This window comes from Patiria miniata, unplaced genomic scaffold (genome assembly GCF_015706575.1).
Source record: "Patiria miniata isolate m_02_andy unplaced genomic scaffold, ASM1570657v1 HiC_scaffold_3, whole genome shotgun sequence".
Lineage (NCBI taxonomy): Eukaryota > Metazoa > Echinodermata > Asteroidea > Valvatida > Asterinidae > Patiria > Patiria miniata.
Window position 1 is genome coordinate 39,652,643 of NW_024037069.1, and position 25,914 is coordinate 39,678,556.

Sequence of the window (25,914 nt, forward strand, 5' to 3'; positions counted from 1 at the left end):
ATTGCATAAGGTATGGGAAAAATATATATTTTTATGGTACATTTGGATCTTAGCCCGAATATGAGTTTCATATGTTAGTCCCTGTGAACGAACAGCTGGTCGGATCTTTAATCCCCCAACAATAGACGGGAGAGGGCGCGTGCCAAGTCAGCGCACTAGTATTGTTACGAAGTTAATCCGATCGATACAAAAAGTAATTGGATTTCCGAATGCTCGAAAGCAGAAAGCAGTGATAGATGGCAAAAATGAATTTTGCGTTTATCAGACTGAAACGAGTACGATTGTCTATTTGAAGAATTATTTTAAAGTCATTTTTATTGGGTTTATGGGTATTGTGCACGTTGCGTTTTCCAAGTTATAAACAAACACTCACCGCAGCATACTTGCAGGGTACAACCTGTGTCGGCCATGGGGGTATATGATAAATCCACGATCCATAATCCATGCGTCTGTACGGAGACCGGTGGTCGATCACCCCTCGATGATCGCACCGATCATGGAGCAAATAAATAACTCCGTCCGTGCGCCTATATTCCTCTTGTTAATCAATACAATACCAATGGCACTCTTCTACACTGCCACCAGAATCATCCAAGTAAAAATATATTGCGCCCTCTCCCGTCTATTGTTGGGGGATTAAAGATCCGACCAGCTGTTCGTTCACAGGGACTAACATATGAAACTCATATTCGGGCTAAGATCCAAATGTACCATAAAAATATATATTTTTCCCATACCTTATGCAATCTTTCCCATAGAATAGGTCAAACTGTACCCGGTTCCTTATACCCACACCTATTCCCTATTCATCTCATCCATTCATTAGGTCAAACTGTGCCCGAATTTCATAACTTCATTAATTCATTTTTATATCTACATATTTCCATATTTACATATTTATGTGACCTTTACATATTTCTATGCCAAAGGTCAAAGCGTACCAGACAGTCTACTTAAACTACTGCTTTGCGTGGTGGAGATACTAATGAATGAAAGGTTTGCGGAAACATCATGTGGGAAAAATTTCTCAAACTAAGAGAATGGTTATGAAAAGAACCAGAGGTATAAACTCGACGTTCCGGTCAGTATGCTCTGACCGTCTTCACTCTCCTGAAGACGGTCAGAGCATACTGACAAGAACGTCGAGTGTATACCTCTGGTTCTATTTAGAACCGTTCTCTTTGATAAATTATTCCCACATGGTGTTTTCGCAAACTTTTCATTTAAAAGTGGACATGTATTTGGATGTGATCCTGATTCACGACTCGCATTTAAAAAACTTCTTTCATTGATTTTTGTATGACGGGATAGGATAGAGGACGTGCAGATGACGTCACCTAACCATTTGAACAATGTCTTTTACGGCATCATACGTGTGACTGCCAACCAAAAAATTTGCGGGGAATGCGTGTCAGTATACTGGCGCGAATGGAGAAAGAAAATAAACCGAATCCCACTCTAAAAAAAACAAAATCAATGGAAGTTTCATTTTTAGGAAGGCTATAAAACTTGAATTTAAAATTTCTAATGGATGACATCATATCGAACATATAGTGAGGCAGTAGGGGAAATATTTGGGGCAATTGTGCCTTTGATGATAAAAGCATGGCATTTGGCACACAGATTAGGTCTTAAAACAAAACGATATTTGGCTATATGGCCATTGCATGCAGATTTGTCTTTTGAAAAAATATAGTAGAATAACAAGCAATTTTCAAATTTGCAAAATGGCTGACATTGCGTGTTATTCTACCTACGTTTTAAAACATTACCATCTGGCGGTGTATGCTTTAGAAATTGAATAGCTTAGGCATATATTAAGAGAAATGAAATGCTTACGTTCCATGACAACTTGCGCCTGCTGCCAAGCCTCCCCACATCTCATAACAGGTGCACTTGTAGCATGGCGGGAGGTCGAATTCACCCGAGGAGTAGAACACCTCCCCCGGAGTACAGCCAACTGATATGGGAACGAAGAGGGACCTTTTCAAAACTTATTGAAATTTATTCCCAGAAATTCAGTCTAATAAAAAAGAAAATCGCATTTCGGATATCAGACTGATCTGTTTGAGAGGGGGGAGGGGGCTTACTCGGGATGGTTGGGGTGCCGCTTATGGGCTTAAATCCCGATAATCCCGATAACCAGCTACCCCGCGAGCACGGCCTGGCAACCAATATTTCGTAATTGCAAATTAATAATTCAAAACACGGGTTCATTTTTTTTTTTCGGTCGATGTCTTATTCAAAAGTGAATAACTTTTGTATTGCTAGAAAAATAGCAATTTGGAAAAGAATTTTATTGGCGGGGGGGGGGGGGGAGGGGCTTGAAACTCAAAAAGAGCACGGGGACGCAGCTTTAATTAATGTAACTTTTGTAACTTTGTGGCGGGAAAGAGACAAAAACTAACGGCTACATTTATAAATAAATGAAAGACCGGCCGAGATGCTTACTGTCAGCCACCCTGAGCATAGCAGCGTTGGCTTTTGCTACGACGAGTAGGACCATGGCCAAAATAACAGTCCCCTTCATTCTGAGAGTCCTAATACAGGAAGGAAGATTTTGGGAAACTTCTCTGATTGTCATTTACACTTCATAAAGAGTTTGGGTAAAAAGAACTGTTGGGCAATGTTGCCCAACATTGGTATGAAGTTACCTGCTAGTTATTGGGAAGTAATTTGCCAAAGACTAGTGTCGGCAGTTGTGAAATACCAACCCATATCCACACTGACTTTTTATTAAGTCTACGACTCCCAAAACAAGACTATATAAGACACATCGCGATTTCACCGTATTGTGAGCTTTTCTTAAGCTGAAAGCCTGTATTTTATTCCGTTGTATTTTCACAGTTTTAAATCAGCTAGCTGTATAGATAAAACAATTTTTTGAATTGAGCAAATTGAGTTTTAAACTGCGCGCACACACACATACACATTTGGCAATTTTGATCTGGATAAAGAGAGGAAATAAATGTATACAAGTCGCAGAAAATCTGAACTCTATAATGTTTGATATGCAGTCAAATTTAAAGAAGATGGAAATATATTGTGGACATTTTGAGTTGGAGATTATAACAAATGACGTAAAACAGTATACAATAGCCTTTTCATCAAGTATTTCAAAAGCCCCTAGCTGAATTCTTATGAATTTCCTTTCATGTGAAATATCTTCCACAAAAGTTCCAACACCTCAAGCCATAGATTAAAAACAAATTATTGTAATACATACCTTGACGCGCGTATCGGAATGGATTCCAATATTATAGTCTGTGATTTCTCTCGCTGTTACTCTAGCTATCTGAGGTTTGTGACGATCTGTTCTATAGTTTTGGTTTAAATACTCCCCGTGCAGCATTGATTTGGATTGCCAACAATGTAACATTGACATTTCCATAAATCTAAAAATAAATTGTCTGCAGGTTTGTCAATATTCTCACGGTTTAAAGGTCCAGTTGTGAATTGTATTAGTTTGGTTGTCTTTGTGATATTCTCAAAGGGTGACTGCTTTCCTACGTAGAATCGATAATGTGTCGCATCTTTAATTGGATCAACAATGAGTTCGTTATAAACCTAAGACATTATGGATTGGTTATTGATAATGTGTCATTAATTTTGATCGATCGCCTGCTAATAGGGCCATGTTAATCCCCTTCACAATAGATATTAAATATAAAAAAAAGGTAAATGGATAGCAATCATGAATTAAGTCACCGACACACCAGATGTTTCGTAAAGAAAATAAGCACATTGAATGCAACCTCGTTTTCACGGTGTACAGCAGCACGCTCCCACCACCCGCTCTCTCACCCTGGTATTGGATGGTCAACAATCTTGTACATGCAAATTAAGAGTACTGGTGCCTGGCTGTGCTTTAAATCAGTGGTGTTTTTAATGCTGTGTCTGGGGTAGTTTGGGCGCCGAGAGAGTTGTCCAAGTAAAAGTAAAATCCAAAATTCTGCTAGCAGACAATTGACATTTTTAAAAAACGGGTGTAGCAACTTAAACAAAACCTAAAATTCTGCTATAGCAGTAAAAAAGGGTAAATTAGGTTGTCCACTTCCGGGGTCATAGTGATATAAGGGCTGAGCTCTGGTCACGTGGCGCTGCATGTCCCTCAACCAGGGAACCACGAAGCTTGTACGTGAACAAGTCATCAGATAAACCTAACGACGTCATGCTTTGTTTACATGTGCGCTTTTCTCGGTGAGGCGGGGACGATTAGCTCAATATAATGTGTGCTTACCATAGGCAATGAAAATTTACATGGGCCCTTTAGGCAAAAAGAAGAGTCTCCGGTTTCTGGTATGGAGCTTTCCCAAAAAGTGGTGCGACGACGCGGCTTTTTTTTTTACCGTTTTTTTTTTCTTCAAAATGTCGGCTGGTGACTACAAATGGTGCCGGACTAAACTTAGTGCAAATATGGGAGTCCAGAGAGACCACATAAAGCTTATACTCGATCGTAACGCCATCTAAAAACATGTTAAAATTGTTAAAAACTTTTTCATTTTGTCGCATGGCTACGGCGACGCGTGCGTGCGCATACCAGAAACCGGAGATTCTATTTTGGCCTTTGATATTCCAAACGTGCAGTCGTATATGGAATGAAAATAGAGCATTATTATCACCCCTCCAAAATATTATATAGGTTTTCCCGGCTGTTTTAAAACATTTGTATTCACATTCACCAACTCTAACATTCAATTTCGTCCGAGGTTGTCAAACTGAGGGGGGGGGGGGGCTTCACGAAAAACGGTCACTTGCATCATCCGAGCTAAAATGTCGACACGTTTTTTCACCGGACACTTGGCCTCCGTAAAATCAAATGGGGGGGGGGGGGGGGGGGGGGGGGGGGGGCTCTGGTACTATCTTCCAAAATAGGGGGCGCTCTTCAAAACCGGCCATTTTGCAGACTATGTGCCCACTTTAAGGGCCCATTGTAAGGGTTTTGGGGCTCGGTTTTCATATTCCTCGTTCATATCAGAACTCTTTATGCCATTTTGGGAAATTGTAACTGAAAACAAATTACCCGAAATGTTTGGACTAGTTCTTTTTTTCATCGCGAGGGGGCACATTTATGCTCGAGGGAGAATATTTACGCCAGCAGGAGGGGCACTTGGGTAAATCGGGGGGGGGGGGCAAGTGCCCCTCTTGGGAAAATGGGGGGGGGGGGGCTGGGGAAAGTGGCCCCCAGCCCCCACCCCCTGATTTTCCCAGTTATTTCAAAAACATTTTTCGTCAGCAAGATGGGTACTTGGGTAAATCTGGGGGGGGGGGAAGTGTCCCCCTCCAGTCGATAATAATTGCAGTAGGAATGTTCAAAGTACCATGCAATGCCGGTCTCCAAATACCAAAATCCCGTACCACCAGGTACAGGAGATCCACAACTCCTGCACTTGCGTACATTTTAAAATAATTGCCATGAGAAGAAGCATATGTTGACGGGGTAGGCAGCACCAGATGAATTAGGGGTTCAGTTTAACATCTCAGTATTTGGATTGGTTTATCATAGGGCCTAGTAGTTTTTATAAGCATTGAAATTAATTTATACTGTGAGAGTATTGAATGTGTTTGTTTTCCCTCTATGTCTGCATGTGTTTGTTTGTCAGGCGGGCTGTGTCCTTGTTTGTCTTGGTCAGTCGGTCAGCTTTTCTATCTGTGTCTATCTACTGGTCAGTTGGTCGGTTTGTTTTCTGTTTTTGCCTGTTTTTTTTATGTCCTTCGTTATCTATGTATCTGTCCTACGGTCTGCTGTTTGTGTGTTTGTCCGTTTCAGTTGTTCGTTTGCTTTTGTTTGCTTTTAAATAATGGGTCAATATTTTTTAGTTCACTCACTTGTGTCATGTGTCTAATGTAACTTTAAAAGTGTATTTTTCTTGTTTTTAGTGTATTTTTCTTGTTTTTAGGTATGGTTTAATTGTTTGAATTGATCCTTTTCACTCCATGTAATTGTGCAATGCCAGCCTTGTGGCTGCTAATAATGATAATTATACACACGACCAGACCGCTGGGCTCTTCCAGATCATATCGACTGGTATTAATTTGCAATTAACTTTATGTCATTGCATTCCTTTCTCTTTGCTAGTTCCAAAAATGAAGATTCTACCTCACTTTCAATTAAATATGGCCGACTCCTGAATACATGACATATAGTCAATGCTTGACGACGGCACGCCGTATTCGACATAATTATCAAGGGGATATCGTTTAACGCGAGGCTCCAGTAATTAAGAATGGCGTAATTATTGGCTGCTTTGTTACACTCGACAATGGCCAACGAACAAGTGAAGTTCTCGAAGGACGCCAAGGACGCACGTACGACGATGATTATTAGATCAGATTCCGTGTTGTGTCCGTGGCCTTGGGTTAGACTTGCCGTCAAGTCGTTAGTCGGATGCCGCTAACATCAACAGCTCGGTCATGTGTCCATACATTATTATTAATTTCACAAAATGCACCCTGTGCGCACCACGCCCTGCTTTAACTTGTGTGTTGTGTACTTTGTGGCAGTAATGCATACCCAGAAAAACGAAAAATAAACACTCTTAACCAATCGGTCTGCTTCGTCCAAATCTGATAGCAGGTCTTGCAAGTTGTGCACAAAGCTGCGACCACTCCGTTGAGTAAGTCGTTGATTGGAGCCGACGATCACAAACATATTGTTTGTGATCGTCTAAACCGTCCCCGTACGACGCAACCGTCCCCGTACGACGCAACCGTCCCCGTACGACGCAAGCCAGGTACTGCTACGTTGACAAACGAACAAAACTCGAGTGGCCAATTAACCGTCTTGAAATGATCAAGTCTACCTTCGGCGGCGGTAGCTTTGGTAATTAAGGAAACGACTTTAGAAGTGCCATTTAATGAAATGACTGACCGGTGTATGGAAGTAGGCAGCCATATACACGCAAATTGAAAACTCCCTCATTATAATTGCCACTTGCAAACCGAGTTACAAACAAGAGAGTCAAAAGCGCCGAGCCGCTAAAAATGGCTGCAAATGCTTGGCATTTGGCAGCATTACCTGGGCTGGTCATCTCGCCGTATCTAGTCATTCTCCTGGCGTTGTCCGTAGAAGGAGAATCATGCAGCGTCATAACAAGGGCTACATCTGGTGAGGATTTTACTGCCCTCCAGGAAAAGACAATCGCAGCATTTCGATCGAAATGCAGGGTTGAGGCGAATTCCGGATCGGATGAAATCAAACGTAAGTAGCGGTTTCTTTCCCATTATGTCCTTGAATGCGACGTAGAATATGTAAAGAGATACAGAGGGAGATATATCATGCTGAGAAACTTTCCACAGTGATTATCCAAAGTTAATTAATTCCAACTTAGAGTTTTTTGTGTGTATTTTCAGGATAGAAAATAGATTTTCAGTTCACTTTTCCCAAGCTGCGCTAGCTGATAATGTATAGCCATAGCACCAGTGGCGTAACGGGGGCGCAATTTAAAGGGGAACCTTGGAAGATATTTTTAAGAGGGTAACCGCTGAATGGTTTCCACGAAAAAAACTCTTTTCAGTCATTTTCAAAGAAAGAGCAGGGGTGGGGCATATTACCTCGAGATGCGGTGCTCCCTATAAGTGCCTAGCCCCCATGCCCCTAAAAGTCCCCCGACGACAAACTGAGCATAATAAATCACCCCAAAAAGAGATTACTTTTGTCACCGAAGATCCTACTCCCTTAATAATTCCCTCCCTGCAGTTTCAGCTTGCCGCAATCCGCTGGGAATGGAGTCTGGTGTCATTCCAGACAGCGCCCTGTCAACTTCATCCGTTGGCAATCCAGGCTATGGCAAAGAGATGGCGCGTCTCAACTCCCACGGTAAATCCTTATCTGCTTCCATTGGCTTTGTCTGCATATTGAGCCGTCAGCTAAGTGAATTTTTGTACTTTTAATCGTCGAATCTTCGTAACAAAGAGTAACATATATGCCTAATTTGAGTATATAGTAAATTTCAGTTAAACCTTAATTGTTCTAACCTTGAGCGGAACGCTCTTTTAACTGAGGACACGTTGTATTACAATGACAGTGACAATAACATTGACACCACTGTCCTGTATGGGACATAAGACGTGAAACAAAGTAACAAAACGATATTAGAGTTTCCGCCAATTAACACTAAAGGGCCGGGTTATTTTGACCATCTCACAGCCGGGGGGGGGGGGGGGGTGGCGGATTCCGAAATTCTGAAACTTAGTGTATGCATAGAACAACTTAATAGAAACACACCCAAGAAATTTCATGACTATATAGGTTAACCCTAAAGGGGCCGGGTTATTTTGACCATCTCTCAGCCGGGGGGGGGGGGGGGGGGGGGGGGGGGGGGGGGGGGCGGATTCCGCCCCCCCTAAGATCTCGGCCATCGAGTGACGAAAATTTTTGAAACTCAGCACATGCATAGAGCAACTCTTCCTAAACATGCCCAAGAAATTTCATGACTATAGGTCAAAGGGTTTTGGAATTATGGCTAATTAATTATTCATATGTATGAATGGCAATTCTGCTCGGTGTACACGACGTATATGCGAAAATTCAGTTTTCACGGCGCGTAGCGCTGGAAAACTTTTCGCTACGTGCCAACCCGTGGTCCGATTTTTATGTTTTTGGTATCAAAAGATGCGCAAAGCTCGAGGCTAAAAAGTCATAACAGCTCGGGCCGCGAAATTTTTTTTTTAGAAGCTATCGCGGAAAATGTTGAGGGGGGGGGGGCGGATTCCGCCCCCCGGCCCCTTTAGGGTTAAAGGGTTTTGGAATTATGCTTTGATTGATTATTCATATGCACCAATGGTAATTCTGCTTTGTGTACACTACATATTGGGGAAATTCAGTTTTCACGGCGCGCCGCAGCGCCGAATAATTTTTCTTTTCGCTGCGCGGCATCCCTTGGTCGGAAATTCATGTTTTTGGTATCAAAAGTTGCGTAAGACTCGAGGCTAAGAAGTCAGGAGAGCTCGGGTTGGGAAAAAAGTTGCAAAGGTATCGCAGAAAAAGTTCGGGGGGGGGTGCCTTATTCGGCCCTTTTAGGAGTCGTGTTTAAAGTTGGTACCAATTCGGGCGATTCACAATGCAGAGCGCCACCAATAGTTTGCCACGTAGAGTTCATTTTTCCCCCAGTGCGTTGTGGGAAATGGTCGACAAATTCTTATCGCGGGACATTTGAAATTGTTCGTTTTTTCCGGTCAGTAGTTTCGTAAGCGTATGATTCGAGTATATGTTTGCCCTTTTATTTTCTTTGTATCAATATGGTGATTTTTTATAAGGCGGCAGAACGCTATGCCCCTATCAATATATAGCTCAAGTTGTCTACTGACACTCATTCAAATGGGCCATATTTTGTCGACCGTAAACTTGAAAAGTTCACTCGCCATGGCAAACTCTTGGTGGCGCACTACATTGTGAATCGCCCGAATTGCAAATCTACCAAGTTTTAATGTACCAATAATTGTAAAGGTACCAATTGTAATTCAATTCCTAGACCGTGTCAATCACTGTAAAGCTACATTGACAGGCAACCGACAGACAACCCAAACACGTTGGTAACACGTGACCATAACATTGAATTTTGTTTTTAAAAAAATGACATGATCACCTGTTTTTGTTCTCTTCTTTATTCTTGTGCCGTATCCGAAGCTGCCTGGTGCACTCGAGGAGACATCGACCTAAATGCCTGGATCCGCGTCGACCTACCTGACTCGGTAACCGTAACAGGCCTCATCACACAGGGGAGAGATTACAGTAGTACCTACACCACGTCCTTCAGCGTGCAATACGGGAATGGCACCAACTGGAGTGAGGTGGTCGGCAAGGATGGCTCTCCGATAGTGGTAATTTTGGACTAGACCTTTATAAAGACATTTTAGGATCATTCCCTTTTCAGGAATTGTGTTCATTTTCAATAATAACATGACTCAAAATCCAAAGAGGAATGTTCAAAACCTATTACCTGTTGAGATTTCAGCTCCGTTATGACACTTTTCGGGAAGACACGATCTTGTCAATAGAACTCTTTATTTCCAGCAGTCAGTCAACAGACTGATCGTTGAAATCACCTACATTTCTTGATCCCCCCCCCCCCCCTAAATGACAGCAAGCCAGACAGAATAATTTAACGTAGTGTTACGTAATATGTAATCCAAGTAAGTTAAAAAAAAAAATAATAATAACAAATTGGTATATAAACCTAAGATATTACTTTTGGGATAGACCCAAATGCTAAATGATCGTAATGCTTTTAAATTGTACTCCATGTAGTAATGACAACAATCCACCGTTATACTGTAGCTTTGCGTTGCATTATTCTCAGCGAAGCACATTTCAAAAAATGTGCCAATGCGACGTGACTCAGCACATTTTAGTGTTAAATTACAATTATCCTTTTTTTGAGGTGTCAGAGCCAGCGATGAAATCCTTTTTTTCTTTAAATGTCGAATGTCTTAGAAGTTGGATAGGCCTTTTGCCAGAACATCGAAATTCAGGACACCCTAACAAGCCTAGCCTACTGCTTCAAAGAGGAAAGTTGCGTAAACGATTTAACAGAAATCAAAGTTTACTGTTCTAGACTCGTGACAAACACCCCAAACCAATTGGCCTTTTTCACAGTCTAACGCCTTCTTTGCTATGTTGTTATAGTACAGTTCGCGCATCTTTGTTTTTAGTTTCAGGCCAACAGCGACTGTTGCACCCCGGTGACTGTCTACTTTCCCTCGCCTTTGCAGCTGCGGTCTTTCCGCATACTGCCGGTCGACTGGGTTACGACGAGCATCTGCATTCGCTTTGAACTGCTCGGCTGCGGAGCAATCTGAAGGGGGTGCGCCCGATAGTCCGAAGGTTCGATAGTCCGAAGGATCGATTGTCCGAACGCACACATTTCTGGGGGTTAGTCCAAAAATAAAATAGGGTTCGTTAATCCAAACATTTTGATTCGATAGTCCGAAGGTTCGTTAGTCCGAAGGTTCATAGGTTCGATAGTCCGAACGCACAAATTTCGCATAACCGGGGGTTCATTAGTCCGAAAATGAAATAAGGTTCGTTAATCTGAACATTTGATGCGATAGTCCGAAGGTTCGTTAGTCCGAAGATTCGATATTCCGAAGGTTAATTTATCCGAATGTTCGGTAGTACGAATTTAGAAAAAAGGTTGATAGTACGAAGGTTCAATAGTCCGAACCGAAAAAAAACAAGGGTTCAATGGTCCGAAGGTTCAAAGCACACAAGGTTCGATTGTCCGAATTGACAAGAATGCTCAATGCTGTCAATTCGGACTATCGAATCTCATCGAAAATTCGGACTATCGAACATTCGGACTATTGAACCTTCGGACTAACGAACCTTCGGACTAACGAACCTTCAAACATCCCATTTTATATATTTGTGGGGTACCTCGGGTACAAGTGGTCCATGGTAAGGGCGGACTAACGAACCTTTGGACAATCGGGCTGTCACCATCCGAAGGTCGGCTTTAAAATTGAGAATTGTTTGGCAAATGTTTAATAATTATCTTAATTGTTTAACAATCTTAGCCTATCGCTCCCTTATTTCTCCCTACTTGAAGAGTGAAACAAGGGACTATAGATGGTTCAGAGTGAAAAGCAATATACATGTTGGATTGAAGAAGCCAGTTTAAAAAGAATCACCTCCGGCAGTCCAAACTTGATTGAAAACTCGGCCTTTCCGATCAAATGAATTTCACTTTGAATCGTGTTGTTTTAATAGTTTCAGTCGGATAGAGTGAGTTTTCGCTCGTCGGAAATCAACAAGTGTGGCAGTCATCTTGCAAGTAACGTAGAAGTTTTAAATGTTGTAGCCTATAAATATGCTTGTGTTTGACTAATTGATATGAATGTTCATTTAGGGCAATTTCGTCAATAATCCACCACCAAACTCGTTTGGGGGCAACAACTATAGAAATACAAGATGTTTTAAATCTAATTTTCGTCTAGTGATTTGTCGTTATGTTTAATATTAAGAGATTTAGTTTCATAAGGAAAGGTCAAACAATAAAGCAATATTGACCTTAACAATACAGTGTTTTAAGCGACAAATGCAATCCGAATGAAAATCAATGTGTATTTTCGCGTGTAAAGCACTTAATTGTTTCTACATTGTTACGATGATATTATTTTATCGTTGGACTGTTGCTCATGATATTCAATGCACCTCTGTAAAACATCGTGGAAAATAATTGCACGAAATTTCAGTTTAATACATCTTGTATTTCTGGAGTTATGTATCGGAAAACGAGTTGTTATTTTTGTTCAATAGTGCAGCCTCCGCACCGATACTCTTTTATTCAATAGAGGGCGCGCCACATAAATGGTGGTCTCGAAAATTATCCACCACCAAACTCGTTGGGGGAGGGGGGGGGGGGTCAACAACTCCAGAAATACAAGATGTTTTAAATTGAATGTTCGTCTAGTGATTGGTCATTATGTTTAACATTTAGAGATTTAATTTCACAAGAAACCGTCAAACAAGACAGCAATATTGTCAGTAACAAAACAGTGTTTTAGCGCGACAAATGCAATCCGAATGAAAATCAATGTGTATTTTGCACGTGTAAAATACTACATTGTTACGATGATATCATTTTTATCTTTGGACTGTTGCTCATGATATTCAATACACCTCTGTTACACATCGTGGAAAATAATTGCAAGAAATTTCAGTTTAATACATCTTGTATTTTTTAAGTTATGTATCGGAAAACGAGTTGTTATTTTGTTCAATAGTGCAGCATCCACAACGATACTCTTTTATTCAATAGAGGGCGCGCCACATAAATAGTGGTCTCGAAAATTATCAACAACCAAACTGGTTTTTTTTTTGGGGGGGGGGGAACAAGATTTGATTTCATAAGAAACTGTCAAACAATAAAGCAATTTTGACTGTAACAATGCAGTGTTTTAAGTGCGACAAATGCAATCCGAATGAAAATCAATGTGTATTTTTCACGTGTAAAACACTTAATTGTTACGATGATATTATTTCTATCGTTGGACTGTTGCTCATGATATTCAATACACCTCTGTTACACATCGTGCAAAACAATTGCACGAAATTTCAGTTTAATACATTTTGTATTTCTTGAGTTATGTTTCGGAAAACGAGTTGTTATTTTTGTTCAATAGTGCAGCCTCCGCACCGATACTCTTTTATTCAATAGAGGGCGCACCACATAAATAGTGGTCTCGAAAACTATCAACAACCAAACTCGGTGGTTGTTTTTTTTTTTGGGGGGGGGGGGGGAACAAGTCCAAAAATACAAGATGTTTTAAATTGAATTTTCGTCTAGTAATTTGTCATTATGTTTAACATTAAAATATTTAATTTCATAAGAAACTGTCAAACAATAAAGCAATTTTGACCCTAACAATGCAGTGTTTTAAGTGCGACAAATGCAATCCAAATGAAAATCAATGTGTATTTTTCGCGTGTAAAATACTACATTGTTACGATGATATTATTTCTATCGTTGGACTGTTGCTCATGATATTCGATACACCTCTGTAAATCTTCGTGGAAAATAATTGCACGAAATTTCAGAATAATACATCTTGCATTTCTAGAGTTATGTATCGGAAAACGAGTTGTTATTTTTGTTCAATAGTGCAGCTTCAGGTAATTCTGTCCCCTCCAGGTTTTTTTGTCCCCCTAGTTTTGCAGCGCAGAAGGCCAGTAATTCCATATAATTATTGTTTTAATGAATTCATACAAGCTATACATTTTTAATTTTTTAGTCTGCCCTTCATGAGGATGAATAAAAGTAACTTTTTGGTCTCTTTGTGAAATGTGAACAATTATGTTTCGATCGACTCGGACTCGGAGTACGGTGAAATTACAGCAAGGTCGTGCACTACAGTAGCCCTATTCTACGGTGGACGCCTCATTGATATAACGACTACTTGGATTGGTCTGCGTTCCCATCGTAGCGCGTAACGAAATTTCTCATTGGATGAATTTCCTTCGTGTAGAGGGATACACATTATACACATGCGATAAACGCTGCCACAAATCTTGCAGCATGTACTTGCGGCGATGCGCGCGCTTACGAACACGACTCGTATCACCGCATGCGTGCACAGGGACACATTTACTAGGGGGGGGGGGGACACACATTTAACGTCGTGCAGGGGGACAGATTTACCTAGAGGGGGACAGGTTTACCTAGGTAAAAGTGTCCCCCCGGACAGATTTACCGGGTCACGAGCCGGTAAATTTGTCCGGGGGGACACATTTACCAGGGGGACAGAATTACCTGCCCCACCCCCAAACGAATTTGGAGCTGGATAAATATGGAGACCACTATTTATGTGGCACGCCCTCTATTAAATAAACGAGTGTCGGTGCGGATGCTGCAATATTGAACAAAATAACAACTTATTTCCCGATACATACCTCAAGAAATACAAGATGTATTAAACTGAAATTTCGTGCAATTATTTACCACGATGTGTAACAGAGGTGTATTGAATATCATGAGTAACAGTCCAACCATAAAATTAATATCATCGTAACAATGTAATGTTTTACACGCGAAAAATACACATTGATTTTCATTCGGATTGCATTTGTTGCGCTTAAAACACTGTATTGTTACGGTCAATATTTCTTCATTCTTTGACGGTTTCTCATGAAAATTAAATCTCTTAATGTTAAACATAATGACAAATCACTATACAAAAATTCAATTTAAGAAATCTTGTATTTCTGGAGTTGTTGCCCCCAAACGAGTTTTGTGGTGGATAATAATTGCATCTCTTTTTTGTACGTCCGACCACATGATTTTGCAAGTTTAAGGTGGTAGTTTAAGGTGGTAGTACATTTGTTTGGCCTGTAATTATTTTCTCTTCATTCGATGTCACACAATAGTAATGTATCACATTCGCAATTTCACACTACCAACAGAAGTTCATTAAACAGTGTCTGACAAGTACGTCCAAATTTAACGAACTGCCCTTCGTGCCGTTAATAACGAATGCTAAAAGTGGCATCTTATTTTTCCCCAAAATTATTTTTCGTCGGTTACCAAGCTTTTATGACATTGATTTCGAGCCCATGCTTTGCTTGAACGTAGACAATTTATTGTCATGGTGACGACTCATTCATTTTTTTCACGGTTGTTTAATAACGTGGCGGCACTTTCAATCAGCCAGTGCCAACAGAAAAATCAATTTAAAAATCGTTGACATAATAATGTGCCATATTCACAGTCAGTAATTTCATATTTTTTTTAACGCATTCGTTATATTACGTTGTACGTTTATAATTTAAGACCGTTCAATAGTTGATAACCATTAAGATGTGTGTACATGGCTTTGTGGTGGTTTGAAAAACAAATGATCACCCATTAGGCAAAAAAAAGTCTCCGGTTTCTGGTATGGAGCTTGCCCAAAAAGTGGTGCGGCGATGCGGCTGGTTTTTTTTACCTGATTTTTTTTGCTTCAAATGTCGGCTGATGACTGCAAATGGTGCCCGACTAAACTTAGTGCAAATTATATATGGGAGTCCAGAGAGGCCACATAAAGCTTATTCTTGACCATAACCCAATCTAAAAACACGTTAAAATTGTGCAGCAGCAGGATTCCAGTCAAACCATTGAGTTTGGCGGTTTTGAGACATCATCTTTCATTGAAAAAAATGATTTATTTTGTCGAAAGCGTACATGCTAGACTGCTCTTATATTCCCTTCATGATTTTCTGATCGGATTTTTTGTGTGTTTAATTTTAAGGAGGTAACAGTTGTAGAAACTTCAGGTGTTAAAAAAAACTATATGTGCATAATGAGATGTACATTAACAATGACAACTTAAAAATTGATTTCACAAAATTAGTGACTTGCTTTTGCTCGGTCCTTCATTTCTTTGGATATCATCAGGGTAACAATCAACGATCACTGGACAAAAAATCGGAACCCCCCTGCAATTGTACAGGTGTAACCGTATAGGCCAATGTAAAATGTCATAGGGCCATGCCAGCAAGCGATGATCTGGACAATTTTTTTTTAATATCCATATCGCGGTTAAATAGATGCACATATCGATTTTTTTTCAACCACGACGACCAAGAGCATTCTGCCCCTGGCTGGTAAGGCGACCACATCCCCCACTGGCGAGAAGTATCAATAACACTGCCCGACAAATTTTGAAAGTGGTTTCCCGTGACTATTCTGCCCAAATTCACCTTGCAAAAATAAAATAGGCCCACAGTTCAAGGCAGGTTGAGGAACAATTATTTTGTCAGGACATAGGCCTCATGGCACAATCAATATTCCATTCCTCATCACGCACTACCCTCGCTTCAGAGGCAAGACAATGAGAAAGGAAGGTCTCTTTTTTTAATTAACTATTGTCAATAATTATTACCGGGCAAAGTTATGTCGACATTCGCTCCAACAGTGGATATGAGCAGCGCTTTTTTTTTCTTCTGCAGGCTAGTAAAGTCATTTACCTTGATACGCATGCGTGAAACATATCGCGTGAATTAGTTAAACGATTGTGATTTCAAATAACGTACACAATAGTTTATACTTGAATTTTAGATTTGTGTCGGAGATTGTGGCAGTCTATGGCCTGCTACGCTAGGTCACTGGTCATGATGGTGCAGGGCTGGCGGTTCTACTCCGGGATTAAAAAAATTTTTTTTTTCCTTTTTCCTCTAGAAGTGAATTTTCTGTCCTAAATTGTGTTTATAATCAAGTCCTGCTGATCGATGACGTAAACTTCACCTTGTTTTGATTCATGGCTCTAAACGATTAACAGAAAAACAAAGGAAAGTCTGAGAAATATTCCGTTGCCAACGGACGCATGCGCATTATGGTAAATACCATTTAACTATACTTGGTTGCAGAAAAAAAAAAATTGCGGCCATGCAGGCAGGCATGATGGCATTAACGAATCGATTGTAGAAGGTCGTTATGAGGCTGTTCAGACGCTCGTCCTACGTCAGTACTGTTGTGCTTCTTTGACTTGTAACAGTGTATCCTGCCATTTTGCAGACCGCAATGGGACACATCAGTTGTCTATAATTTCGAAACCAGATTAACATCTTTACTTTAATATTAGGACGACCGACATGGAAATTATGCCACGACAGGTATTTTGCCTTTTATCAGTGATCCTGATTAGTTCTCGTGCCATCCACTGCGCCCAATGCCCGCCCGGCTGGCTGAAATGGCAGCAATCTTGTTACATCTTACTGACGGACAAGATGAATTGGTTTGAGGCATCGGAGGCTTGCAACCGGCCGGGAAGCAGCCTCTTCGTACCCAACTCGCGGGAAGAAAACGACGTCATCTGGCAGTCACTTGGGATACAGACTGGCGGTTTGTGGATTGGCTGCACGGATGCAGCCCAAGAGGGTATCTGGCTTTGCGGAGGTCAACGTATGACTTTCAGCAGTTGGAATGGTGGCAATCCGCACAACGACACCCAGCGCAACTGCGCTCGGATGACGGTATACGGTGCCGGGGGCTCTTGGGCCGACGATGTTCCTTGCGGCCTCAACAACCGCAAACATGCAGCCTGCGAGATGACGGTCTCTGCGGTACCAGCCTACCACACCTTCACCGGTCCTGATGGGCGTGTCCCCCAGCAATGCCTCCTCCATCACGACATCAAGAATCTGACGGTAGATGGCGTGCTTGCCTGTGGCTGGGCGTGCCTGGCCGATCCCCGATGCCGCTCCTTTAATCTCTGGCAGAGCAGCAAGAGGGAAAAGATGTGTCAACTCAATGACGTCACTCGTCAAGCGGCTGACGGCAACGACTTCAAGGCAACCGATAACTGTTACTATTTCGACTTGTAATAAATGATGGAAACTTTACTTTGGAAACTTTGAGTTGGAAAGTAGATGCCAATGCTAGTTTTCAAACACCTCGTCACAATTTTGGTTGATATACTAAAGCTGTTAGTTTGTTCGGTTCGGGCACTGCACAATTTGACGTTTTATAAATAATGACTGCAAGTTCAGTCATATCAGTTTCACATTGCATTTCATACATGATTGTACACCACACCGTGATGTGATTTCTCACGTGCTTCAATATCACACGCATTGAATATCATTAGAACCGTTCTGGTCATCTCCGTGAGCTAACATGACTACAGAGCTTGTACGGGTACGGATACAGTGGAACGCCGCTATACCGAGCACCGCTGTACCAAACAATCGGCTATACCAAACATCCCTGGCTCCCGGTTTTAATGTACAAAACGTACCGAACATTGTTGTTGAAAAAAGTCAACAGATTAACAAACAAATGTACTGGATGTATTAAATGCTATGTGGGTCACTTTTAATTCCCGAACATCAAATGACCCATAATTACATCATGTTTGAATGTTGAAGAGCGAAAGATGCTTATTATTTCCCCAGGGAATACAAGGGAAACCACCCGTTGCAAAAGTTTGTGACAACTCCTCGTGAAGCCCCGGGATGTGAGAAATGCCAGTTCACTGCTGGTCAAAAGAGGGTACCGCGCGGTTCAAAATCACTGTACCGAGCGATCGTTATTACGAACACTTTCTGTGGATCCCGCGATATTCGTCACAGCAGCGTTCCACTGTAATGACATTTTGTTAGAACATTGTATGTCATCAGTAGATCTACCAATAGGCCTACGAATAGAAAAATTCTCATCTTGGAGCTTTGTTAATTGTTGCTAGCTTTGTGTCCGCGCTAAAATTCAGCTTATAGAGAAGAGTAAACAGCTCAAGTAGAATACACGTCAAGTAAAATCGTCAGCACAATTTTTGTGGTGTCAAAGTAGAAATCTTACCATTCAACGCGGGTACTCGTCATTCAAATCATCAGAATTTCCGATGCATGGAATAGAAATTTGTTCCAAACTGTTATCGGTACTTCTTCGACTTGTAAAGGGAATCAACTAAAATTATTGAAAAAAATATCAATTCCTTTATTTCAGGACAGTCAATATAAATGGTTATATGTATATCTGAATTGTCAAGTATGCAGACGAATGACTTTTTGGTCACTTTCTCAACGTACTGTAATCTTTATGGAACTATATAGGAGCTGAACATAAACTTGCACTCAGTCGAACGTCAGCAGAACAGATATTAGCAAAGTCCATCTTTTCTCCTCGGGTTTAGATTGTATTCCGAACATTCTCGCACGTGGATTTCTATCGAAAACATTCTTAACGCCAAAATCATGAAACTCGCAGGAGAATAATATTCGATGTCTTGCGCGTGGTAATGTGTACCTTTTCAGTCTTGATGTAAAAACTATTTTAAACAGTCAAAGAAGTAATTAGTTAATAATTAGAGCAACGCAGTGAGAGAGTTAACGAACAGAAAAAAATGTTGAAATAAATATACTTACCTTTTAATTCCTATTATTATTTTTATTAACATTTTTATTTTCCAAGCACAGCATATGCACCAAAACAAACAAGGGCGTTTATAAAAGAGAAGCACTGCCTAAATTGGGCGATTCTCTATTTTTAGGCAAATAGTACATAAAATGCTTAAAGGGATTTTTAGAAATAATGCCAAACCATCAAGATTTAGAAGTTGGGGACAAATGTAACCAGGCTTTTTGTAAACCTTTTCTCCTCACCAAAGATGCCGCGTGGTGGCGCCCTACTGTTTTTGTGTCGTCTGCTCTTGGTGAGAGGAAGAGTGGTTGTCGTTTGTTGTTTTCAGCTGACGCCTATTGCTCGTTAGAGAGTTTTGAAAAGGGTGTTCGCAATAGGGGAAAATAACAATGATACAACATGAAACCAAAGAGACTTGATTTCAGCTTTTATGACATTTCGGGCCCATGCTTGCTATGATCATAGGCAATTGATTGTCATGGTGACGGTTCATTCATTTCTTTTCCAAGGTTGTAGTGGCGGCGCTTTCAATCAGCCAATGCCAACAGAAAAATCAATTGGAAAATCGTTGACATGATAATGTGTCATAACTTACATTTATTCAGTAATGTACCGGTAAGTCATATAAAAAAATTGTCTCTTTTATATTTACGAGACGTTTATAATTTAAGACCCATTATTTTGTTTAATAACGGTTTGTGATTGTTATCTGATCCCACGGAATGAGTTTTATGAATTTTGTCTTTTTTTTAATTTCCCATTTGTATGAAAAACATTGTGCATTATTTGTATGTGCTGGCACAATGTCACACATTTAAGCCGTGGTTGGAAACAGATCGTGCAAAAAAAAATTAAAATCCTCCTTATGTAAGAAAGGGGCACTCGCTCGCATTAAGTTTTTGGCAGCGTTTGTTGAATATTGTGTATTTGCCCCCCAAAAGGTATATTCTGAGTACATGTAGTATAATTTTGATATCGCGCGCACGATATGACATTGTGATGAGTGTTTAATAAAATTAAAACTGGAGGTTATGTTGGTGAAGAAATTGACACTCGAATTGATTTCATTTTGCGCAAGATTTGTTGAAGAGTCTGTATGATTCCAACATTTGCTCTGTTGACTTCCAATTCATTTCGTACGGTTTGGATACAATTGAGTGAATTTTTATTTAATTCAAAGATATTAGGCCGTATTTTAAACGAATGGGGGTGCTGTAAAACCAACAATTTCGGGTTTTGTCAGTCTGGTTTCCTGACCTGAAGATAGACATCAGGTAACCTTTACGTTCAACAATTGAACAAGGGGCGACAAAGCCTTCCCTCGTGCAAGTACACAGGCTTTACATGAGGCAAAACGCCTGGCAATAAATTGAAGTCCATAATGAATGAAATTTTAGTTAGTTTTGAAAGTGCTATATTCTCTTTAATTATAACTGTCTAGCAGACTGTAGCACGGCTGTACATCTTTGTACAGAATAAGATGTACAGTAATTTTAATGGGTCCATGCAATGAATCTTTCTGAGGAGCATATTCTGTGCAACTTTCTACTCCTCTTAAATGTATGAAAACAATATCGTTTTGGTTAATGTTATTGAAAATTGCACTTCTAATTAAACATTCAAAATTGTCCATGCTTTTCTGGGCAACTAAGGGCGCTGTTACTGTGATGTCATAAGACACTGTTCAGTTTAGGGGTGAACCCAAAGATATGCTGATTGATAACATTTGTGAGGAAAGTATGCTCATTGGCTTAATACTGCCATGTATATTGACACAACAACGACCTACCGAAGAAATACAACAGCAAAATATCCAAACTTCTGACAACTCGTGGCGCTGAAATAATATAACATTGAGGTTTCTGCCTGAAATGACACATAACATTTGCTCAGGTATATGGAAATCTGCATTAGCATAATAACAAAAAAGCCACCAAAGTACCCTTGAAAAGTGGAAAACGAAAATTGAAAATAAAGTTAGATTAGACGCAAATGTTCATTTTCACGGATTGCATTTAACAATTTACATTACATGGGCCAATATAAAAATGTCATGGTGTCATGCCAGCAAGCGTGGATCCTGCCAGGAACATTTTTAATTATCCATATCAGGGGTGGGTTGCACATGTCGACTATTTCAACCACGGATAACCAATAGCATTCTGCTCCTGGCAAGACCAAGGCCACGCCTGTCACTGGCAAGATGTATCAATAACACTGCCAGACAAATTTTGAAAGTGGTTTTCTATCTTCTTCCAAAATTCACTCTGCGTAAATATCATCGGCCACACTCATCAAGGCAGATGTCTGGTTGGAACGGTCTTTTGTCAACAAATATGGCTAATTGCACGATCAATATCCTCACGCACTTACCTCGCTGTAGAGGCATCACAGAGAGGAAGATCTCTGTCGACAGTAGAGGGTTGTTATGAGGCTGTTCAGACGCTCGTCATATGTCAGTACCAGGCGCGTACGCAGGGGGGGGGGGTGTTTTGGCTGTTAAACACCCCCCTTTGCCATGTAAAAATATGGAGGGAAAAGAGAGTTATGTGACCGAGCGCGGAACAATTACTTTATAGGAGCAAGAGTATATAGGCCTATATGTATTTGAAACAAATGAAACAAAATATCCCCTCGTAATTTTAAAAATTTCTGCTAAAAAAATCAGGAGAAAGTGGCCAGGAAACGCCTCAGATTGCACCACAGGCATCTACGGTCCAAACTTTCCCGGGGCCCTTAAGCGGCGTGGGGTCCGGGGCGCGCGCCCGGACCCCACGCCGTCAGTTCTTCGCGCTCCGCGCTCGCATTAGTCCTCCGACCAAATTCCCTCTATGCTATAATTTCACCCTAGCGGTGCCCCTACCTTATTTGTACCTTCAGCAGCGAATGGCTCTACAAGTGGCCTAAATCCCTTTCCAAAATAGAAAATTGTGAAAAATACGGAGATGGAACATGGATCTCAAATTTGAGTACATAACAAACTTTATAAAGAACAAAAAAACTATCAAATTTAAATTGAATTTTCGATGTTTAAATCGTTTTCTAAACGGTGGAAGTGGCCAGGAATCGCCTCAGATTGCACCACAGAGCATCTAAAATCCAAATTTTTTCGGGGCCCTTAAGCGGGCCCCGGACCCCACGCCGTAAGGGCTTCGCGCTACGCGCTCGCAGGTACTGGACCCTTCATTACAATTCTAGGCCCCCCCCGGCAAATGGCAGTCGGAATCCACCCCTGTGACCAGAGCGCATATGTATCCTGTATCTGAAGTTTAGCCTTAGGGGTGGGGGCGGTTTACACAAAGATTCCAAACGGATGAGAATCATGAGATCCAGGGGACGAAGCTGAGTAATTTCAGCCAATTACAAGAACAGATCCTAGCACTTCCGCAGCCCGTGTCACTTTTTTCTTGAATTTCTTCTCTCTTTTTTTTTTAAAATGCTGTTGAGGGAGGGGACTGCCCACATTGACCCCTAATTCAATTATGTTCATCATATACTCTAAAGACACAGACCATGTTTTTTTCGATTTACTATGCTTTAGCTCAAAAAGATAACTGATGGTCGTGGGTTCCCGGCCCTTCGAGTTTAACCCGTCCAAATATACCCTCTTTTATTGATGGCGCCAACACAAACTCCCGACTTTTATTTTAGCGTTAAGTTTAGCCCACTGATACAATTTTTTTATTTCTGGCGCCAACACAATTTACCATCTTCATTTCTAGCGTCATAAATGATGACATCCAATTTTAAACACCCCCCTTGAAAAAATCCTGCGTACGCCACTGGTCAGTACTGTTGTGTTTCTTTGACTTGTAACAGTGTATCCTGCCATTTGCAGACCGCCATGGGACACATCAGTTGTCTATAATTTCGAAACCAGATTAACATCTTTACTTTAATATTAGGACGAACGACATGGAAATTATGCCCCGACAGGCATTTTGCCTTTTATCAGTGATCCTGATCAGTTCTCGTGCCATCCACTGCGCCCAATGCCCGCCCGGCTGGCTGAAATGGCAGCAATCTTGTTACATCTTACTGCCAGACAAGATGAATTGGTTTGAGGTATCGGAGGCTTGCAACCGGCCGGGAAGCAGCCTCTTCGTACCCAACTCGCGGGAAGAAAACGACGTCATCTGGCAGTCACTTGGGATACAGACTGGCGGTTTGTGGATTGGCTGCACGGATGCAGCCCAAGAGGGTATCTGGCTGTGCGGAGGTCAACGTATGACTTTCAGCAGTTGGAATGGTGGCAATCCACACAACGACACCCAGCGCAACTGCGCCCGGATGACGGTATACGGTGCCGGGGGCTCTTGGGCCGACGATGTTCCTTGCGGATTCAACTACCGCAAGCATGCAGCCTGCGAGATGACGGTCTCAGCGGTACCAGCCTACCACACTATCACCGGTCCTGATGGGCGTGTCCCCCAGCAATGCCTCCTCCATCACGACATCAAGAATCTGACGGTAGATGGCGTGCTTGCCTGTGGCTGGGCGTGCCTGGCCGATCCCCAATGCCGCTCCTTTAATCTCTGGCAGAGTACCAAGAGGGAAAAGATGTGTCAACTCAATGACGTCACTCGTCAAGCGGCCGACGGCAACGACTTCAAGGAAACCGATAACTGTTACTATTTTGACTTGTAATAAATGATGGAAACTTTGCTTTTGAAACTTTGAGTTGGAAAGTAGATGCCAATGCTATTTTTCAAACACCTCGTCACAATTTTGGTTGATATACTAAAGCTGTTAGTTTGTTCGGTTCGGGCACTGCACAATTTGACGTTTTATAAATAATGACTGCAACTTCAGTCATATCAGTTTCACATTGCACTTTATAGATGATTGTACACCACACCGTCATGTGACTTCTCACGTGCTTCAATATCACAGGCATTGAGCATCATTAGAACTGTTCTGGTCATCTCCGTGAGCTAACATGACTACAGAGCTTGTACGGGTACGGATACAGTGGAACGCCGCTATACCAAACACCGCTATACCGAACAATCGGCTTTACCAAACATCCCTGACTTCCGGTTTTGATGTACAAAACGTTCCGACCATTGTTGTTGAAAAAAAGTCAACAGGTTAACAAAAATCTACCGGATGTATTAAATGCTACGTGGGTCACTCTTAATTCCCGAACATCAAACGACCCATAATTACATCATGTTTGAATGTTGAAGAGCGAAAGATGGCTATTATTTCCCCAAGGAATATAAGGGAATCCACCCGTTGCTAAAGTTTTGTGACAACTCCTCGTGTAGCCGCGAGATGTGAGAAATGCCAGTTCACTGTTGATCAAAAGAGGGTACCGCGCGGTTCAAAATCACTATACCGAACGATCGTTTACAAACACTTTCTGTGGATCCCGCGATAAAATTTGTTACATCAGCGTTCCACTGTAACGACATTTTGTTAAACATTGTATGACATCAGTAAATCTACCAATAGTCCTACTAATAGACAAATTCTCATCTTAGAGCTTTGTTAATTGTTGCTAGCTTTGTGTCTGTGCTAAAATTCAGCTTATAGAGAAGATTAAACAGCTCAAGTAGAATACACGTCAAGTAAAATCATCAGCACAATTTTTGTGGTGTTAAAATAGAAATCTTACCATTAAACGCGGGAACTCGTCATTCAAATCATCAGAATTTCCGATGCATAGAGAGAATAGAAATTTGTTCCAAACTGTTACCGGTACTTCTTCGACTTGTAAAGGAAATCAACTAAAATTATGTAAAAATATCAATTCCTTTATTTCAGGACAGTCAATATAAATGATTATATGTATATCTGAATTGTCAAGTATGCAGACGAATGACTTTTTGGTCACTTTCTTTACGTACTGTAATCTTTATGGAACTATATAGGAGCTGAACATAAACTTGCACTCAGTCGAACGTCAGCAGAACAGATATTAGCAAAGTCCATCTTTTCTCCGTGGGTTGAGATTGTATTCCGAACATAAACTTGCACGCGGATTTCTATCCAAAACATTCTTAAAGCCAAAATCATGAAACTCGCTGGAGAATAATATTCGATGTCTTGCGCGTGATACCTTTTCAGTCTTGATGTATAAAACTATTTTAAACAGTCAAAGAAGTAATTAGTTAATAATTAGAACAACGCAGTGAGGGAGTTAACAAACGGTAGCAAATGTTGAAATAAATGTACCTACCTTTTAATTCCTATTATCATTTTTATTAAAACTTTTAGTTTCCACAGCATATGAACCAAAAAACAAACAAGGGCGTTTAGAAAAAAGAAGCACCGCCTAAATTGGGCGATTCTCTATTTTTAGGCCAATCGTACATAAAATGCTTAAAGGGATTTTTAGAAATAATGCCAAGCCATCAAGATTTAGAAGTTGGGGACAAATGTAACCTGGGGTGCGTTTTGGCGGTCATAATCAAGAATTGGTTCGGTGGTTTCTCTTTGGTTAATTGTTTTGGGGATTTGAGTACTAAATGATCACGCGTAATTCTAGCTATATCGTTGTCAGCATGGGTCCGATTGCGTTGAAATTTTCTATGTCGTCACATTGGAAAGTGTTATAAATGAAAATTCAAGTGAC

At 40.9% G+C, this 25,914-nt stretch overlaps 3 protein-coding genes across 3 annotated transcripts; all 3 read left to right on the top strand.

Moving 5' to 3' along the window:
• The first annotated feature begins 7,688 nt into the window (after positions 1-7,688).
• LOC119737180 (probable carboxypeptidase X1) lies at positions 7,689-11,261 on the top strand. Its single transcript, XM_038211354.1, has 3 exons — positions 7,689-7,819; positions 9,629-9,822; positions 10,654-11,261. Exons 1-3 carry the CDS (start codon positions 7,726-7,728, stop codon positions 10,798-10,800), a joined length of 435 nt encoding a protein of 144 aa, XP_038067282.1. The 5' UTR covers positions 7,689-7,725; the 3' UTR covers positions 10,801-11,261.
• Positions 11,262-16,920: 5,659 nt separating this feature from the next.
• LOC119737187 (lectin BRA-3-like) lies at positions 16,921-20,311 on the top strand. The gene has a single exon (XM_038211363.1). The coding sequence runs from the start codon at positions 17,069-17,071 to the stop codon at positions 17,798-17,800; it is 732 nt and encodes a 243-aa protein (XP_038067291.1). The 5' UTR covers positions 16,921-17,068; the 3' UTR covers positions 17,801-20,311.
• A 2,938-nt stretch (positions 20,312-23,249) lies between these two features.
• LOC119736803 (lectin BRA-3-like) lies at positions 23,250-23,981 on the top strand. Its single transcript, XM_038210812.1, has one exon. It carries the CDS (start codon positions 23,250-23,252, stop codon positions 23,979-23,981), a length of 732 nt encoding a protein of 243 aa, XP_038066740.1.
• The last annotated feature ends 1,933 nt before the right edge of the window (positions 23,982-25,914 follow it).